The 17257-nt window shown below is 34.6% G+C and overlaps 1 protein-coding gene across 20 annotated transcripts in view; it reads right to left on the bottom strand.

The window, feature by feature from the left end:
* The window catches only part of Gtdc1 (glycosyltransferase like domain containing 1), a 329610-nt gene that overhangs the window by 175925 nt on the left and 136428 nt on the right, over nucleotides 1–17257 (bottom strand). For all 20 annotated transcript variants that reach the window (XR_004770443.1, XM_035446166.1, XM_035446163.1 and 17 more), the window contains 2 exons: nucleotides 4014–4181; nucleotides 59–232 (listed from right to left, as the gene is read on the bottom strand). Coding sequence is in view for 19 of the 20 variants with exons in the window: in XM_035446166.1 (XP_035302057.1) it covers nucleotides 59–232; nucleotides 4014–4181 (342 nt within the window). In the remaining variant the exon portion in view is untranslated. The remainder of the gene's footprint in view (nucleotides 1–58; nucleotides 233–4013; nucleotides 4182–17257) is intronic.

Raw genomic sequence — 17257 nt, 5'->3', positions numbered from 1 at the left:
CAATTTCTATATACTTGATTTATGATTAAATGTCAAAAACACTGTCAAACACACTGACCTGCTCACATCAGGAAACCTGATGGGAAAATAAATAACTTGACACTTCGGTCTGATTATGCTTTCCAGATCCTTAGGTCTGTGATCAGGAATGAGCTTCAGGAACTTTCCAATGGAAGTGAGAAATGATTCCATATTAAAAATGGAATTGAATACCACCACATCAGCCACGAGACTGTAAAGAGAAAAGGCAAATGCAAATTCATTAAGAGTTAGATAGCTTCTTCCCCATCTCCGAGTGAACTAACACTCATGAGGCTTCTCCTATGGGGTCACAATACCTTCAGCACTATTCAGTTAAAGTCCATTTCTACTTTTAGCCTTTGTTTGAAGAAATGTTATTGTTTTTAATTCCTGGTGCTACATGGAGTGATGGTATCTCTAAATTTATTTCACTATTATGGAATGCTTAGGACAGTCACGGAAGTTGAAAAAAATAGTAAAATAGTCTAGATATCCACATTATTAGGATTTATTACATAAAAGGAATATATAGATGAACACAATCATTGATCTTTAGAAATAAACAAAAGAAATAAAATATTGATGATTGATTTCAACAAATTGACCATCTTCCTTCATTTAAAGAAAATGTGAAAGCAGATGATTAAGTGTAACAGTAATTTTCTTAATGTCTATTTCAACACCAATGAATACTAATGGTAGCTGTGGATATGCTGGATAAAAACCTAGAAGTGTAACATGAACAAAAATGTATTTATAAGATTTGATTCTTGAAAATATCTATGATAGCAATCTTGGTTTTCAACTTGATACACCTGCAAATAGGGAACTTAAGTTGTAGCACTGCCTCCATCAGACTAGATATAAAAATTGTTTGCATGGCATTTTTTGATTACTAATTAATTTTGGAAGGGTGCAGCACACTGGGGGTAATGCCATCCTGAGGTGGGTATGGGCTATGTAAAAGGAGGCCTGGGGTCAAGTCAGTGAGCAGCATTCCTCGATTACTACTTCCAGTTGGAGATCTTTCTCTGAATTTACTGGATGATGAATTGTGACTGGTAAAAGGAGATAAACCCTATTCTCCCCAAGTTGCTTTTGGGCATGATATTTATCACAGAACATCTTATTTGTTTTACCAACAATTCAGCATTACTGGACAATTCCGTAAGAAGGTAAACATGACAAAGTAGCTATATTTCATCCCAAAATTAATACATTCACAAGACTGGAAAAAGGCATGCATGTCCATAAGGAAATAAAAAACATAATAGCAAGTAGAGCTTATAAATAAAAAGTGAGTGCCAAAGATAATAATTGGCTTAGTTTACAACATACTCACCTAGACAGGCATGTTTGCTATTATTAGTACACCACAGAATAAACACCCAACGAAAGACATATTCACTTCCATTCCTATGCTTCCCCTCTAAAACTGCTTTTGCCTGTTTTTTTTTTCTTTGTTTGTTTGTTTGTTTTTTAGCTCCTACCTAGTGAAATTTGGGGAATGTAGCAACAATAACACAGATAACACAAAGGGGTATCACAAAAGTGCTGACAAAAAACTAAGCAATAGGAAGCCAATACAATAATATACTAAAGGTTGAAAAATGTTTTATAGCTAGTCTGTTTGTACCATTTCTCATATATTGTAATAGTGACCAACAGGTCATAATATATAGTTACAGCATGTGTTCATAAGTCAGAGGGTTAGTGAAACCTCTAACTAAGGTGATGGCTTATGTCCGTCATCTTTAACATCCTGAACTGCCACACAATCCAGGAAGAAAGCTGACCATGCCAGCAAAAGCAGAAGTCAGCAAGAAAGCTGAAGAAGCATTTCAAGAAGAACCTGTACTTTTCAAAGAAACTGGAACAGAACTGCTTTCTGACATTCTTATTTTTCCTCTGGACAACTGTGAAAATTTTTTCTCCTATTACGAAGCTAAGTGATGATGTAGCCCAGTTATCTCTCCCCAAGCTTTTCTATCAGCTTATCCTCTTGAAAGGAGAAAAGATGAAAACTCAAGTTTTCAGTATCTCTCCTTATGAGGAAAAACAATTATTTGTAAAAGAGAAGAGGGGCAGTGAGCTAATTTTTTTTATTTAATATCTGCCTACTATTAATCTAAATAGTAGTAATTTAATATCATCCAACTACTATTAATCTAAAATATTTAACAATGTTGTTAAAGATTCACATTAGTCTATAGAACTATACTTTTTCACATATTTCTTCCCTGATATGAGTGGGTGTAACTTCCATTAACTTCAAGGCCACACATAAAGGAAAAAATACTTAATTCCTCCCTTGTGGTTTCTCAAGAGTAATAAAACCATAGTATCTGAAAAATAAAATGGAACTAATTCTAGAAATCACAAGAATATTACCAATATTTTACATATTGATAAGAGTACAAGGGAATTTCATTCTCATATATTTAAATACATAAAAATATACTTTCATGTTATGTTCATTGGTGTTTTGCCTGCATGTATGCCTGAGAGAGGATGTCAGAAGCTCTGGAACGGGAGTTACAGACAGGGGTGAGCTTCCATGTGGAAACTGAACCTGGGTCTTCTGGAAGAGCAGCCAGTGCTCTCAACTTATGAGCCATCTCTCCAGCCCCTCATTTTCATTTTAAAACATATTTTCCTGTTACCATTTCAAGAAAAAATGAAGCATTTTGATTTTATTATGAAATTTTGAATGGTTGCTTTTTGAGATATTTGACTGCAGCAGTTCCACTGTTTTGATAGCAGTGTTCCCTCCCAATCTAAGCAGCCTGTAAAAAGGACTGCAGAAAAACAAAATGCTCAAAACAATTAGAACCATTATATCTGTATTTCTATGTCAACTAAACTAAGGAACAGACTAGCAAGGTCTGTTCAAACAAATTATCAATCTCTATAGTGAATAATTACTAATAAAGGTGTGTGATGTGTATACAATAACTTCCAAATTGATTCCATGAGACTGGTATCATGCAAAAGATTTACAGGAAAGCTGGTATGTAGTTGTTAATGAACTTCTTTCAGTAAGCATCAGAAGAAACACTATATTGGAGTGACAATAGACAAAGCCTTTACCTTTGAAATGGCACGTATTTTCAGACTGTCATTTCAGAAGATCCAGTGGGAGAAGGGAAGAGAAACACTGAAACATTCACATTCTATTTTCTACAGTTTCTATCTTAGAAGCAAAAAGATAAAGCCAACAACAAAAAAGTAGGAGCTACAAAAACCTTTGACTATTGAATTTTAACTTCTCTATTAAATTTCAGCTGAATACAGCAAAAGCAGCTGGTAAAAGAACTTGTTGGTTTTTCTACAATTTAAATAATAAGTCAAGGAAACAAGGAGTACAGATCCTTGTCAACAATTTATATTTTACTTTGAATGTTATGTAAAACAGTAAGATAACTGGTTCAAGGTATAATTGAATGATTAGTCTAAGTATGTATATATGTATTTCATAAAATGAATAGCAGTGTTATTATAAACCCTGCAGAAATATAAATAATAATATTATAGAAGGAATCTTTAAACACCTGTACCTGCCTCAATATGCTTACAGATTTACAGTGGTCTCAAGATTTATAAACTAACCATCTAAAAAGGAAAATATGGGATCAGGAAAAATTGCTCATCAGTAAAAAAGAAACTGCATCAAAAGCATGAGGATCCAAGTTCAGACCCAAGCACCCAAATAGCAAGCAGTGGCATCTAGTACCTGCCTATAACACAGCTCTTAGAAGGGCAAGGATGCAAAGAACTCTGGTACTTGCTAGTTTCAAGACCAACAGAGAAAAACAGGTGCCTCAGATTTAGGGAGAGACTCTGTCTCAAAGGAACAGGCAGAGAATGACAAAAGGCATCTATTGCCCACCCTCTTCTAGCCTGTGTATATGCAACCCCCACCCCTATAAATCTTTTTTGAGAAAAGGAAAGGAAAGATGACAAAGACCAAATTATATATAATCTATACTTACCATGAAAGAATTTGGTTGTATCCATATTGAAAATCTCTCTCCTGATATTTCTTGACAGGATATACCAACTGGTTTTCATGGAAGTACAAGATCTTTTTCAGTTTTCCCAGATCAGGCCGAAGGGCAGTCAGTTCAGCCAGGTTAAGTACTGAGCTTGCAAAGAGAGTCCTAAAAAAGAAATAAAGGTTTACTGTTCTAGATATGCTTTAAGGGCCACCATTTGTCCTTCTCTCCCACTTCATTCCACCACAAGATACCCAGAACCCATAGGGACCTATAAATACTTGCCTTAGTACCATGCTGACCTTTTGAAAAGCAACTGCTAAGAAATATAAAAAAGTTCACTAGTCTCAGCTCAGCTCAGTTTTTGAGGACAGGAAGAAGAAAATGAGAAAGAAAGAAAACTGGCTGGATTTTATAAAAAGGCAAGAAAAGTTCTATCTGAAGGACAAAAGGAACAAAGATAAGGCTGGATGGGAAATACAGTTGCTTGCCAGTTTTACTACACTTGACTCCTTTATGCAACCAACAAATGAAATTCAAAACACAAGCAGGATTGGTACATGGTCATGTTTGACAAAACCCCTTGTGATTTATGCAATATACTTATGTAGTGTGGTCTTTTCTGTTGGCATGTTTACTCAATGCCCCCTTTAAGGTATCCTATAATCCTTAGACTGAAAAAAAAAAATCTCTTTTTCTTTATTACTAGGCTGCTAATGGCTGGCACTAGATCTGTGAAACCCCTGATACAAACCAAATAAAAACTGGTAAAAGGTAGATTGAAGAAAAATGTGATTTTATATGTCCATGTTTATAAATAAATCAAAGTATTTATTTGCTCTCACTGTACATTTACTTAAATACCTACTGTGTGATGGAGGGAAGCTGAGGAGAAAGAAATGTTGATCAGGACAGCCAGAAAGGACGAATACTGACTTTCCTAAAGTCATACACACACCTTTAGAGGAAAAAACACAAAAGGAATAATAAGAGATTCAAACAGCCTGGAAATGGCTCCTTGATGAGATGCCTACCACATACAGAGATGAAAAAGGGACAACACCTGGACAACTGAGAATATTTACATAACCATTCTAGCTTAATTCTAAAAAGTTGAGGTGCAGAAAAATTGAGTTTTCTCTACATACTAGTGGTCAGTGCCAAAGCAGAGAGCATTGAAATGTTTTCATTGTGCAGTTACTATTGCTGGAGGATGACTTAGCATACAAATACTTTTGATGTATATGTAAATAAGAAATACCATCCTTGTTACTCAAACCCCCTTGTTGACAAGCCAAATGGTTAACTTGGTGTGTTTATAGAATCTGCAGCAATGGCCTTTCACAGAAAAGGAATGATTATTACTAAGTATAATTAGCATAAAAAAAGAATTCAGTTTGTCTGAATTAAGTGTGTGGCATTCACTGTCCTCTTTCAAGTTTTCCTAAGTTCTATAAGTTAAAGTAACAGATTTGGAGGGATATTAAGTAAAAGAAAAAAATCATTTAACATTACAAATAAATAACAAGTCTATCATCTTATAGTATTTTCTAGTCATAATCCCACTGCTACTTTGATATAGAAAGATTTTCCTCAGCATGGATCAATACATTCAGAAGAAAAAAGTCAATGATTTTTCAGTCTCAACAATTTGACATTGCAACACCAACATTTCCTTTAGTATGCCTAATCATTAAGAAATTAATTATATCTCATAACAAATGTTGAAACAGCATTCCTTTATCTCCATCTACTAGTTAAGTATTTCTGTTTTTTTCACTGGTAAAGTGCTAAGCTTAACAGGCAATTCCTTGAATCTTTAGCTCTATAATCCCAAGTAATAAAAATGCCCACAAAAAGAATGCAGCTAGCTATAATCCACAGATTTTTATTTTACTTTGGCTCAAACCACCAATTTTTAAAAGTTGATCATTACACAATGAAAGGCATCATTCAGTCAGGAGCTAACCCTCAGCTACCAATGCTCATCTTGCCTCAGGTACCATTTAAGCAATAAAGCCTCATAAGATATACTTTATCATCCCACAGTGGGACTCTGGCAGGAAAGGGCATAAGGTGAGAATAAAAACCACTAGGCACAAGATAATTTCTGACAGCTGCTGCTTGAGCACAAGTTAAATTGAACAGTTTATCTCAGCAGGAAGATCTTATACAGTTTTATGCTTAATATTTTTAAATTAACATAAAGCCAAGAAAAAGCAGTTGGGCAATCGTTCACAAACATGGCATACTACAATCATTGTATAAGCTGGATTAGTACTTATTACAATGCTACTACAGAATTAAGCTGTTTTTAGACCACCAAAGAGCTTTAAATTGCAACTTTTATCTCTGTAAAAGAAACCTATATTTAAAATGTCTACTAAATTCAAATTAACGCCTACATCATTAGCTTACCACTTTGCCCAAATACAAATAAGTTGCTATTATAATTGTTTAACCGGAGTGGCTCAATTCTATAAGCACATTAACATCAGTCCATAGCTTTGGAATAATGACCATATACATGCTTTCATTGTTTCATACCTGCAAGGAAATTTAAAAGAAAGGAATCTATTCTTTTCTGCTCAGTTTGAATAAAAGCCATATACTTGTCATTCTCTTTTCTTTATAAAGAAAATGCTGAAATTTACCTATAAATATTATCTTTGAGATGCTATTTTTACATCTTAGCACGGATATGAATTGACATACAGAGGAGGGGGCTTACACTCATTGTCATGGCCAACAAATATGAACTCTAGTCAACTAAGTTTTCTCTAGCTTGACCCATAAAATCTTCTCAGTAGGCTTCTCTATACTTGCAATTACTGACCACTTATCAGGAAACATGGCTATTCTATAGAGATACCAGTTTGGCTGTGTCATTCATTCATTCGTTTTTTTAATTTATTATTTATAATTTTTAAATTTTTTAAAGATTGTAAAATAATTCCATCATTTCCTCTTCTGGTTCCTCCCTCCAAATCCCCCCATGAAATCCTACCCTGTTGTTTTTCAAATTCACACCCACTTTTATCTTTGTTGTTGCATACATATGTATACAGACATGTTATTCCTAAATGTATTCTTAGATAAAATTCATATAGCTTCAGTAGACCTTTGACAAAAAGTAAATTCTACCATGTGTGTGATTTTAGTAAATACGTAACTCTCAGATGTGATTCTTATACTCAATATCATTACTAAAGTTTGTTCTTTTCTTTCATCTTTAGGCTCCTGCTACGTTACAGCCACTCTCTAACATTACACATTTTTAGTTTCAAGTAATTTTCTGTGGTGACAGTGAAAAACTAAAATGGTACCATCAGCATATGATCAGATAGATAGTAATAAGAACTTATCAGCAGGTAAAACAATTTGATCTGACTGAAGTGAATAGCCTTATGTGACCACTGGCCAGTATATAAATGGGTCATTTTTCTCCAAACTAACACTCCTTCTTTCATGGGTACCTACATATAACTGCTTACCTAGTTGACTTCCCTAAACATTCTCTTGATTTCCATGGTGAAAATTTAATTTCCAAGTTTATATTAATTACTTCAATTTCATCTATTGGGCTGTCCCAATTCTGGAATGGGAGAATGTGCCCCTCCCCACTTGATGATTAAGTAGATATATCCTAGGCTAAAACTTTTAAATACTAAATTACAAACATCACCTATTATCACTCCAAACAGAGATTCATCCACCAAGTATCATGCACCTATTTTTTGGAAGGTTAGAAACACAATGATGGGTGTATGACAGAGAGCAAAAGTAGAGTAAGAAGAAAATAACTAGTTTGACTGAACAGCGACCAAGGACAATGCAGCACTTTGATCAGTTTGTACAAAGGTGTAATTTATAAAGTGCATAGACCTTTGAAAGACACAAACATAATCCTCTATTTTATGGAGAGAACAAGAGACTAAAAGATTTTAAGAAGAAAAATGATTTGGGTCTTTTATTTTTTCAGTTGGCAGTAAGTATAAATAACTTTTGCAAAGTTTTACTTTGTGCTTTTAACCCATAAAAGCATAATGCTTTACCATACTAAAAAGTACTTCTAGACAAACATGATATTATATGATTATTAATCCTAGCATTCAGAAAGCAGAAGCAGGACTACAAGTTTGAGGGCAGCTTGCGCTACATGGTGAGTTTGAGGCAGCCTAGCAATATAGCAAGAAATTGTTCCCCCACATGCAAACAAAAAATTCTAAAATATTATTGTTTAAATCTGGTTTTGTTGTGGAATATCTTGTTTACTCCATTCATAGTGATTGAAAGCTTTGCTGGGTATAGTTGTCTGGGCTGGCATCGTGTTCTCTTAGAGTTGGGAGAATATCTATCCAGGTCCTTCTGGCTTTCAGAGTTTCCATGGAGAAGTCCAGTGTAATTCTGATAGGTTTGCCCTTTGTATGTTACTTGGCCTTTTCCCTTTGTTGCTCTTAATATTCTTTCTTTATTCTGTATGTTTGGTGTTTTAATTATTATGTGACGAGGGGACTTTCTTTTGTCATCCACTCTATTTGGTGTTTTGTAGGCTTCTTGTACTTTCATTGGCATGTCTTTCTTTAGGTTGGGAAAGTTTTATTCTATAATTTTGTTGAATATGTTTTCTGCACCTTTGAGTTGGGTTTCTTCATCTTCTTCTATAGCTATTATCCTTAGGTTTGGTCTTTTCACAGTGTCTCATATTTCCTGGATATTTTGTTAAGGATTTGTTGGACTTAAGATTTTCTTTGCTTGATAAATTTATTTCCTCTAGTTTATCTTCAGCGTCTGAGATTCTGTCTTCCATCTCTTATATTCTGTTGGTTACGCTTGCATCTGTGGTTCCTGATTGTTTACTCAGCTTTTCCACTTACAGCATTCCCTATGTTTGTGTTTTCTTTATTGTCTCTATTTCAGTTTTCAGGTCTTGAACTGTTTCCTTCTGCTGTTTAATTGTATTTTCTTGGCTTTTCTTTATTTCTTGTCTCTTTTGGTTTGTCTTTTCTTCCATTTCTCTGAAGGATTTTCTCATTTCCTCTCCTAGGGTCTCTATCATCTGCATGAAGTTGTTTTTAAGGTTGCTCTCTTCTGCTTCATCTGTGTTGTGCTTCACCAGGTCTTGCTGGTGTGGAGTCCCTAGACTCTAGTGGTCTTTCTGTTGTTGGATGTGTTCTTATATTGTCGTCTTCAAAATGTAATCCAAAGAAAAGCAACTCCATGGAAAAGTTGGATGTCAACTTGGTATAGAGATAAGGAATGTATAATAAACTTTATTTTCTGTCATATTCAGGGATATATGATTGTCAGTATTAAAAGAAACCAATCAATTAATATGCAAAGACATCTAATTTACGGAGTGTTCTGGGAACACTTCATATAGTTTAGTTCCATAAACTAATATAATTAGTATGTGAAATATTTGTAATTCAAATCTTGATTACTCTACAGTTGATGACCATTCCTTAATACATATAATATTACATATTAGAACATTCTTTGCCCTTTAGTTCACTCCACTCAAGAGTCTCTGGTCTTCATTTATAAACACTGTAAAGTCAGAAGACTGGAGATGCAAGTCCTGTCATAGCACTACCAGTGTTGGCTATATTTACACATATCTAAGGAGGCACTGACCAGTAAGCCAGAACAATCTGTGTCGATCATTCTGTATAAATAAGAAAGCTCAAAACTACACATGCTTGGGGGAGGGGTGATGGAATGCAGAGGAAGACACACAGCAGCTTTTGTGCAATTTCATTCTTTAACCTTAAAATTGATGACACAATGAAAGTTAAAATATGTAAAACAAAAATAAAACCCCCTTCCTTGTATATCAACTAATCTACAGTTGTGTAGGGAGAAGCAAACATGGAAAACTATGGTGGCTCTATTTTTTAAGTCACTTCTACAACTAACTATAAAGCATAAACTAAAACACTTACTAAATATGCATTTTATACTAGATCTAAAAATTCTCTTTTTTGGTGTTTATAAACATTTTCTTTTTTCTTTTAAATACTCTTTTTTGAGTTACAGGTAATTAAAAACTGTCTGATGTTTATGCTAGAAACCAACGTAGCTCCTCTGGAAGAGGAGAAATCACTCTTAATTGTTGATCCATCTTTCGAGGTCCTGAATATGTTTTCTAGAATGCTTTTTCTCTGTTGAATTTTTCATCACTTGATTTCTGATATTTTTGTTCTGTTTTTCATAGAGATTATCCTTGTCTTTCAATTACTGCTCCTATTTTAGCTTTGGTAAATCTAAGATATTTATCCTAGATTTTTTTCTGAATGTGGTACTTCTATACATGGAAAAGCTCCTCCCACAAATAATTTAAAACCCTGACATTTTGCTATTTTGCATATCACTTTGATTATAAGGGTATCACTAGAAAGTATACTGTACATAGAAGGCACTCAGGGGATGTTTGACGAACAAAATGTTCAATGAATACAAATCCAAATGATTCTGAGATTCCATCTTACGCCTGTTAGAATGGCTAAGATCAAAAACCCTGATGACAGCTCATGCTGGAGAGGATGTAGAGCAAGGGGAGCACTCCTCCATTGCTGATGGGAGTGCCAACTATTATAACCTCTTTGGAAATCAATATGGCGGTTTCTCCAAAAATTGGAAATCCATCTACCTCAAAATCCAGCTATACTATTCCTGGGCATATACACAAAGGATGTTCCACCCTACCACAAGGAACTATGTCCATGGCAGCTTAATTCATAATAGCCAGAAACTGGAAACAACCTAGATGTCCCTCCACTGAAAAATGGATAAAGTAAATGAGGTATGTTTACATAATGGAATATCACACTGCCATTAAAAAACAATACACCGTGAAATTTGCAGGCAAATGAATTGGAACTAGAAAAAAAAAAATCATCCTAAGAGAGGTAACCTAGAATCAGAAAGACAAACATTGTATGTACTCACTTATAAGCAGATTATTAGCTGTAAAGTAAAGGATAACCAAGCTATAATCCATAGACCCAGAAAAGAAGCTAAGTAACAAGGAAGCCTCAAGGGAGGCGGGGGTCCCAAGCCTTTAATCCCAGCACTAGAGAGGAATATAAAACGGAAGGAGACAGGAACTCAATGCAGTCTCAATGAGTTGAGGAGCAATGCAGTTGGGAGCAGTCTGAGGTTCAGTGGATTGCCCCTTCCATCTGAGCATTGGGAGAGCTGAGAAGTCTCTAGTGGCTAGCAGATTTGCTTCTATGATCTTCAGCTTTAACACCAATATCTGTCTCTGGATTTTTATTATTCAAGCTATACCAACCAATGACTAGCTTAGCTTGAGACCCATGCCATGAGGAGGAGCCCACCCCTAACACTGCCTGGAAGGCCACGACTCAGAGGCTGGATAGGTCAGAGACCCTGGATAGAACTAAACAAGACTGGCAAAAAGAAAGAAAGAAAGAAAGAAAGAAAGAAAGAAAGAAAGAAAGAAAGAAAGAAAGAAGAAAGAAAAAAGAAAAAAGTCAATGAAATGATCCTTAATGATATTCTGCCATACTCATAAATTGGTGCCCAATGGTCATCATAGAGGCTTCATCCAGCAATTGATGGAAACAGATGGAGAAATACATAGCCAAACATTAGGCAAACCTCAGAGAATCCTGTGGAAGAGGAGGGATGAAGGATTGGAGGAGCTAGAAGGTTCAAGGATACTACAAGAAAACCACAGAATCAGCTAACCTGACTTATAGAGGCTTACAGAGACTGAAATACCAACCAGGAAGCCCACATGGGATTTAGATAGGCCCTTTGCACATATATGACAATTGTGTAGCTTGGTCTTCTTGTGGTACCCCTATCAGTGGGAACAGGGCCTGATTCATTTGCTGGATTTTGGAACCCTTTTCCTCATACTAGGTTGCCTTGTCCAGCCTTAATACAAGGGGAAGTACCTAGTCTTACTGCAACTTGATATGCCATGTTTGGTTGATGATGTCCATGAGAGGCTTGACATTTTCAGAATAGAAAAGGAGTAAGAGTGCATGGGGGGGCGTGGCAGACAGGAGGTGGGAAGGAGAGACTGGGAGGAGAGTAAAGAGCAGAAACTTCAATCAGGGTGTAAAATGATAAGAATAAATTTTTAAAAAAATGTTCAATGATGTAGTTAATTGTTTCTATCAGAAAAAGCCTGAAGGTGTGAATTCCAAGCCTATGACATTTTATGTTCTTACTTCAAAGACAAACATGTTTATAAACATTTATTTCCTGAATCCTTCATGAGAAAATTCTACCTTAAATTCCTCAGTCTATGTAGAGAGTGGAAAAACTCAAATGCCAGGCTTTGTAAGATCAAAGAGAGTAAACTGGAAATGGAAAGGGTCTGTACATCTATGTAAATAAAAAATAAACAGTCTACCATTTTAATTGGCTTTCATTGACAATTTAAAAACAAAGACTTCTTTTTAATCTATAAATTAAGAGTTACACAGGTAGGGGCTGAAATGTATAAAAACACTACAAATTAATATTAGAAACATCTAAAAATAAGCATGAAAGTCATTCAACAACAATCTAAATTACATGGTAACTACTGATACATGTTTCTCTTTTTCTAATCTATTATATCACAGTATATACAAAATCATCAAATATATAACAGCAAGAAAGAATTCAAGTTCCTACTCAATATTTCCATACCAAGTGACTGAGTGCAAAAGGCAGTAGGGTGCTCTAAGTCATCTTACGGTGGTGCCAGAGCCAGTATGGATGGAGAGTTTTAAAGCCTGTTCGACTAACTCCAGTAATGCACAAAACTTCAAGCTAGAAGTCTGGATGAAAATTAGTCTACACAAGAGGGGAAGTAACTTCTATTCAGCCAAGAAAAACCTTGTAAACACTTGCTTTTGTTTCTGTCTCATAAAGCATACATATAATGGACTTGAACATGAGTAAATATATGAACTAAGAGACTCTACAAATGTCCATCTACCCCTCAAATTATTTTAGTCTCCCAATGCCTCCATTGAAGAATCATAGAATTGATGCCCATGTGTCACAAGGCCACATAATGGTAATCTAGCCATGGGCCATCTCAGCCATGTCAAACATCTAACCCAGACATGAAAGTTTCCTAAGTTGACTGGACTATTTGTTTTTCTTTTATACACCTGTACATAGTATACAAGTATTAGGAAATATGCAAAATGTCATAAAAGAATCAAAAAGGGAATCTAAGTTTGGTCTTTGTCATAAAAAATAAACCTTTGAAATAGGCACTGAAAGATACTTCAGTCTGCAATGACAGTTAACTGTGGAAACTTAGGAGGGTGTAAATATCTACTAATGTCTACTTTCTACTGATTGAGTAAAAATTTGTGTGGTGTGATGGTTTTGCTCCTTACTCTTTAGGCTTTTGGGGGATCCACCACCCAGCCCTCAAATAAATCACACACAGAGGCTTATTCTTAGTTACGAATGCCTAGCCTTAGCTTGGCTTGTTTCTTGCCAGCCCTGCCTATCCTTGCTTCTGCCTCACTACTGGTCATTCAGCTCTTAATTAGAATATCAGGTGTTTAGACAGGCACAGTAACACAGTTTCACAGAGTTAAAAACAAATGCAATATAAACAAAAGTAACACACCTTAAAATAATATTCCGCAACAATTTAGCTACAGAAACAAATTTATGCATAGTATATATGTGACCATATGGATATATACACATATATATGTAACATATATGTGGTTAATAAGGGAAAAATTAAACTATAGTGACATGCTGCTCTTTATCTTTGCCTTTTGGAAACTGAAATATAAAAAAAATATAGCTAAAGCTATATTGATAGCAAACCTTTGATATTTCAAATGGTAAAAGTGAAAGATGCCCAAATTTACTTAATCATGACATTTATACACAGTCCTGTTAGTGATTTTAAATACAACACCAGGCATTTGAATGATAAAGTGCTCCTTCAGTAAGTCCCCAAAGTTCATATACTCCAGGGGTACAGTCAGGTAACTTTTTCATAAAAATAATTCTTTATTTTGAAAAGCACTTTCAAATAAATGTTCATACTTTACCACTCCATAGGAATCAGTAACAAGGCGAGATTCTCCCAAGAGCAGTCCTTGAAAAACTAAGACTGTCACAAAACCTGAGCATCTGGCAACTCTGCCACCATGAAGTATCCATATGGAAGAGACCAAAATGTGTCAAAGTACCCAAAATGATTTTGGATAGTGTAGATAGTGTAGAAGAAGATAAAATAAATAATTCAGTATCATCAACACTTTCAACAGCAGGTAGTGATATGATACCTGCTTCTATAATGTGCCAGAATCTAACATAAGTGTGAGAGGGTGAGGATATGTTTGTGTGTGGGGGGGAGTGGGGGGGACCAAGAGAATATCACCATACATGAAGCTAAAAAAAAAAAAAAAAAAAAAAACACTTTTGTATAAGTATTTCTTTGGTACTTTTCTTTGTAGAGATAGCAGATCTGAGTACAGGTTTATAGGCATACAAAAGAAAAAAAATAAAGCCAACGAAAACTTTTATTTAAGATAAACATAGCAACAAATACATTACCTTAGAGTCAATGAAGAAAACTCACTAACTTAAAATTATAGCTAAAACTATACGTCCAAGAAAGTCAAAATGCAAAATTATGATTCCCTCAACAACTATAACTGTATCCTCATGCATGTGTAAGTATTTTACATTATTGTAATGATGATACATTTCAGCGTTAATATCAGTTTATACAATGTGACTGAAATAGGATTCTTCTGGGAACTATAACTTTAAATGTCTGCACTTCTATGACATAAAATCTTAACTGTAAAATTACATTAATATAGGGTGGAATTTTGTATTTCTGGCATTTAAAAATGAAGAATGAATGGCTAATATCATTAAAGCAGAAGATTGGAAATTTCTGATGATACAGAGAACAGAAATAACACAAAATAAAGATAACTAGAGATGAATTTTCTTTCAAAGATTAACTTAAAAATCAAGGACAGAAAAGGCATCTACTTGAAAATATCTCATTTATATAAATATTAGCTTGTTATTATTAGATGATTATATTTAATATATCTTAATCTTGTTATAAATTTAAAAAAACTAAAATAATTCAGTCAACACATATTCCTACAGCTTATCAAAGAAAAAAGTATCAAAATTATCTCCAGACTTCAAACACAGGAAAGATGATAGGACTCACTTTTCCTTCTTGTACATTTAACACAAATTTTGAAATGAAATTGCACTCTTGTCACCAACGAATTATTCATCATGCAGCTGAACTCAATTCAAATGTGGTTCCAAAATATGCAGCAGCAGACAACATAGATCAAGTGATGCAATGAAAGAAGCAATGTCTCAGGCAGTACCATGTAATCCAGAGAACTGCTAGAAATTCTCATAATTAGTCATTAAGGTGATATAAATTTTAAGCTCTTGAGTCTGATATGGAAAAACAATGAAATATATATATATATATATATATATATATATATATATTTTAAGTGAAGGATCTGCCTGTCTAGATTCTCTTTGCTAGGATCCTTCCTTACTTTGTTCATGGATTGTTCTGTGTCAGCAGTTTTGCTTCATTACCACCCATACTATAGGATCACCTGGACTTTACAACAGTATGCATATTTAAAAGACACATTTAGTTGAATTAGATGCCTGTGTCATCTCATCTTCTTAGTACAGTGATGCAGAATTTCCTCATCTTTTAACATTTTGTAGGAAACTGGCTATGCTATACCATTGCCCAAATAAGCCAGCAAGAGAAAAAAAAAAAAAAAAAGCAAACAAACAAAGCAAAAAATAGGATAATATGAGGAAGCTAAAATTCAATGAAAAACAAAAGGCTAACTAAATAAACAAAATTCCATGTACTGGTGTTTAAATGTGATATGTTAATAACAGGAGGTTTTTGTTTTTTTTGTTTTGTTTTTTCTAATTCTGTTAGAAACATGGACAGTTACATGTATTCCCAGGGGTAGGGGGAGGAACTGAATATTTCCGGGGTTGAAAAGATAAGTGATTGGGGCTTTTTACATAGTAAACATGACAACATGGTTTCTCTCTCTTTCTTTTTGTACAGCTGTGAATTTAAAATTTTTAGTCCAAACAGATAACAAAAAAATACCAAAATATAGCTCAAGTAAGTACTAAAAGTACAATAGATTTTGTTGTGGCAATGCCTTCAAATTAATATGAAAAAAATAAAGAAAATTACAGGCTAATTACTGGATAATTTATGCATACAGTAAATTGTAAAAATTCACCAAAAAGTAGAATAAATGGGGCAACTCAAAAAAATCCCACCACATGTTCTATGTATGCAACTCTAATTTTAATTTAGTATGTATCTGTGGACTCTTATTTCATGTGTTATATCAAATCAAACATACATACATTCACTGAAACAAGCCTTCACAAAACAAAGATATATTGACCTTAAAGATAGTTGTTTCTTTTGATTTGAAGGATAAATAGTTCACTGGAATAAAAGATTGAAATAATAAAAAAATCAGTGAATTAAAAGGCTTAAATATATTCTAAATGTCTTTTTTCTCAATTTTACAATGAATTTTCAAGAAAACAAAAAATCCTGACGTTATTTTCGGGCCTCTTAAAAAGGACCAAGGGAAAAGCAGAAACAGACATATTGTCCCAGGGAAGAACATATACCAACAGAGAAAGAACCAAGTGACATAAAAAAGTGGAGCAGAAAAGGAACTGGGTTCAAAGAATATAACTAGAATAAGATGCTAGGTCAGTCGGTGAATAAAGCTTGAAAAACAAGTTAAAACTTCAAGAATAAGCTTCATTCAGAATTCAGGAAGTGGTCCTGAAAAATCGTATCATACACTAAACTTGACCGGCAATGTTTCCAACAGAACTGCTGCAAAGAGGTGCTAAATACACAGAAGGGGCCTACAGGATACAACAAAGGAATTGGGGGTGGGGGGGCAGGCTGGATAAGACAGTTAAAACTGAGAACTGAAGGTGAAGAGAAACAAGATGTAAAGACCTAGGGTTAATTCCTCCAATGTGAAGGATGAGGGGGAATTCTCATCTAAAAGGAAGCAGGAATCCAAATGGTTATAGTTAATTCCAAGTCCCATCAATCAATGGTTTGGAAAAACTGGCTCACATAAGTTACAATCCCTAGCCAGCAGGTAAGGGTTACCAGAGGGCCTGGCGATACCCAATTGACTCAGAGGCCATGGAGGGGTGCTGCT

The sequence above is a fragment of the Cricetulus griseus genome, chromosome 6, assembly GCF_003668045.3.
Source record: "Cricetulus griseus strain 17A/GY chromosome 6, alternate assembly CriGri-PICRH-1.0, whole genome shotgun sequence".
Classification (NCBI taxonomy): domain Eukaryota; kingdom Metazoa; phylum Chordata; class Mammalia; order Rodentia; family Cricetidae; genus Cricetulus; species Cricetulus griseus.
The sequence above is the reverse complement of the archived record's forward strand: the minus strand, read 5'-3'. Positions and strand labels throughout refer to the sequence as shown.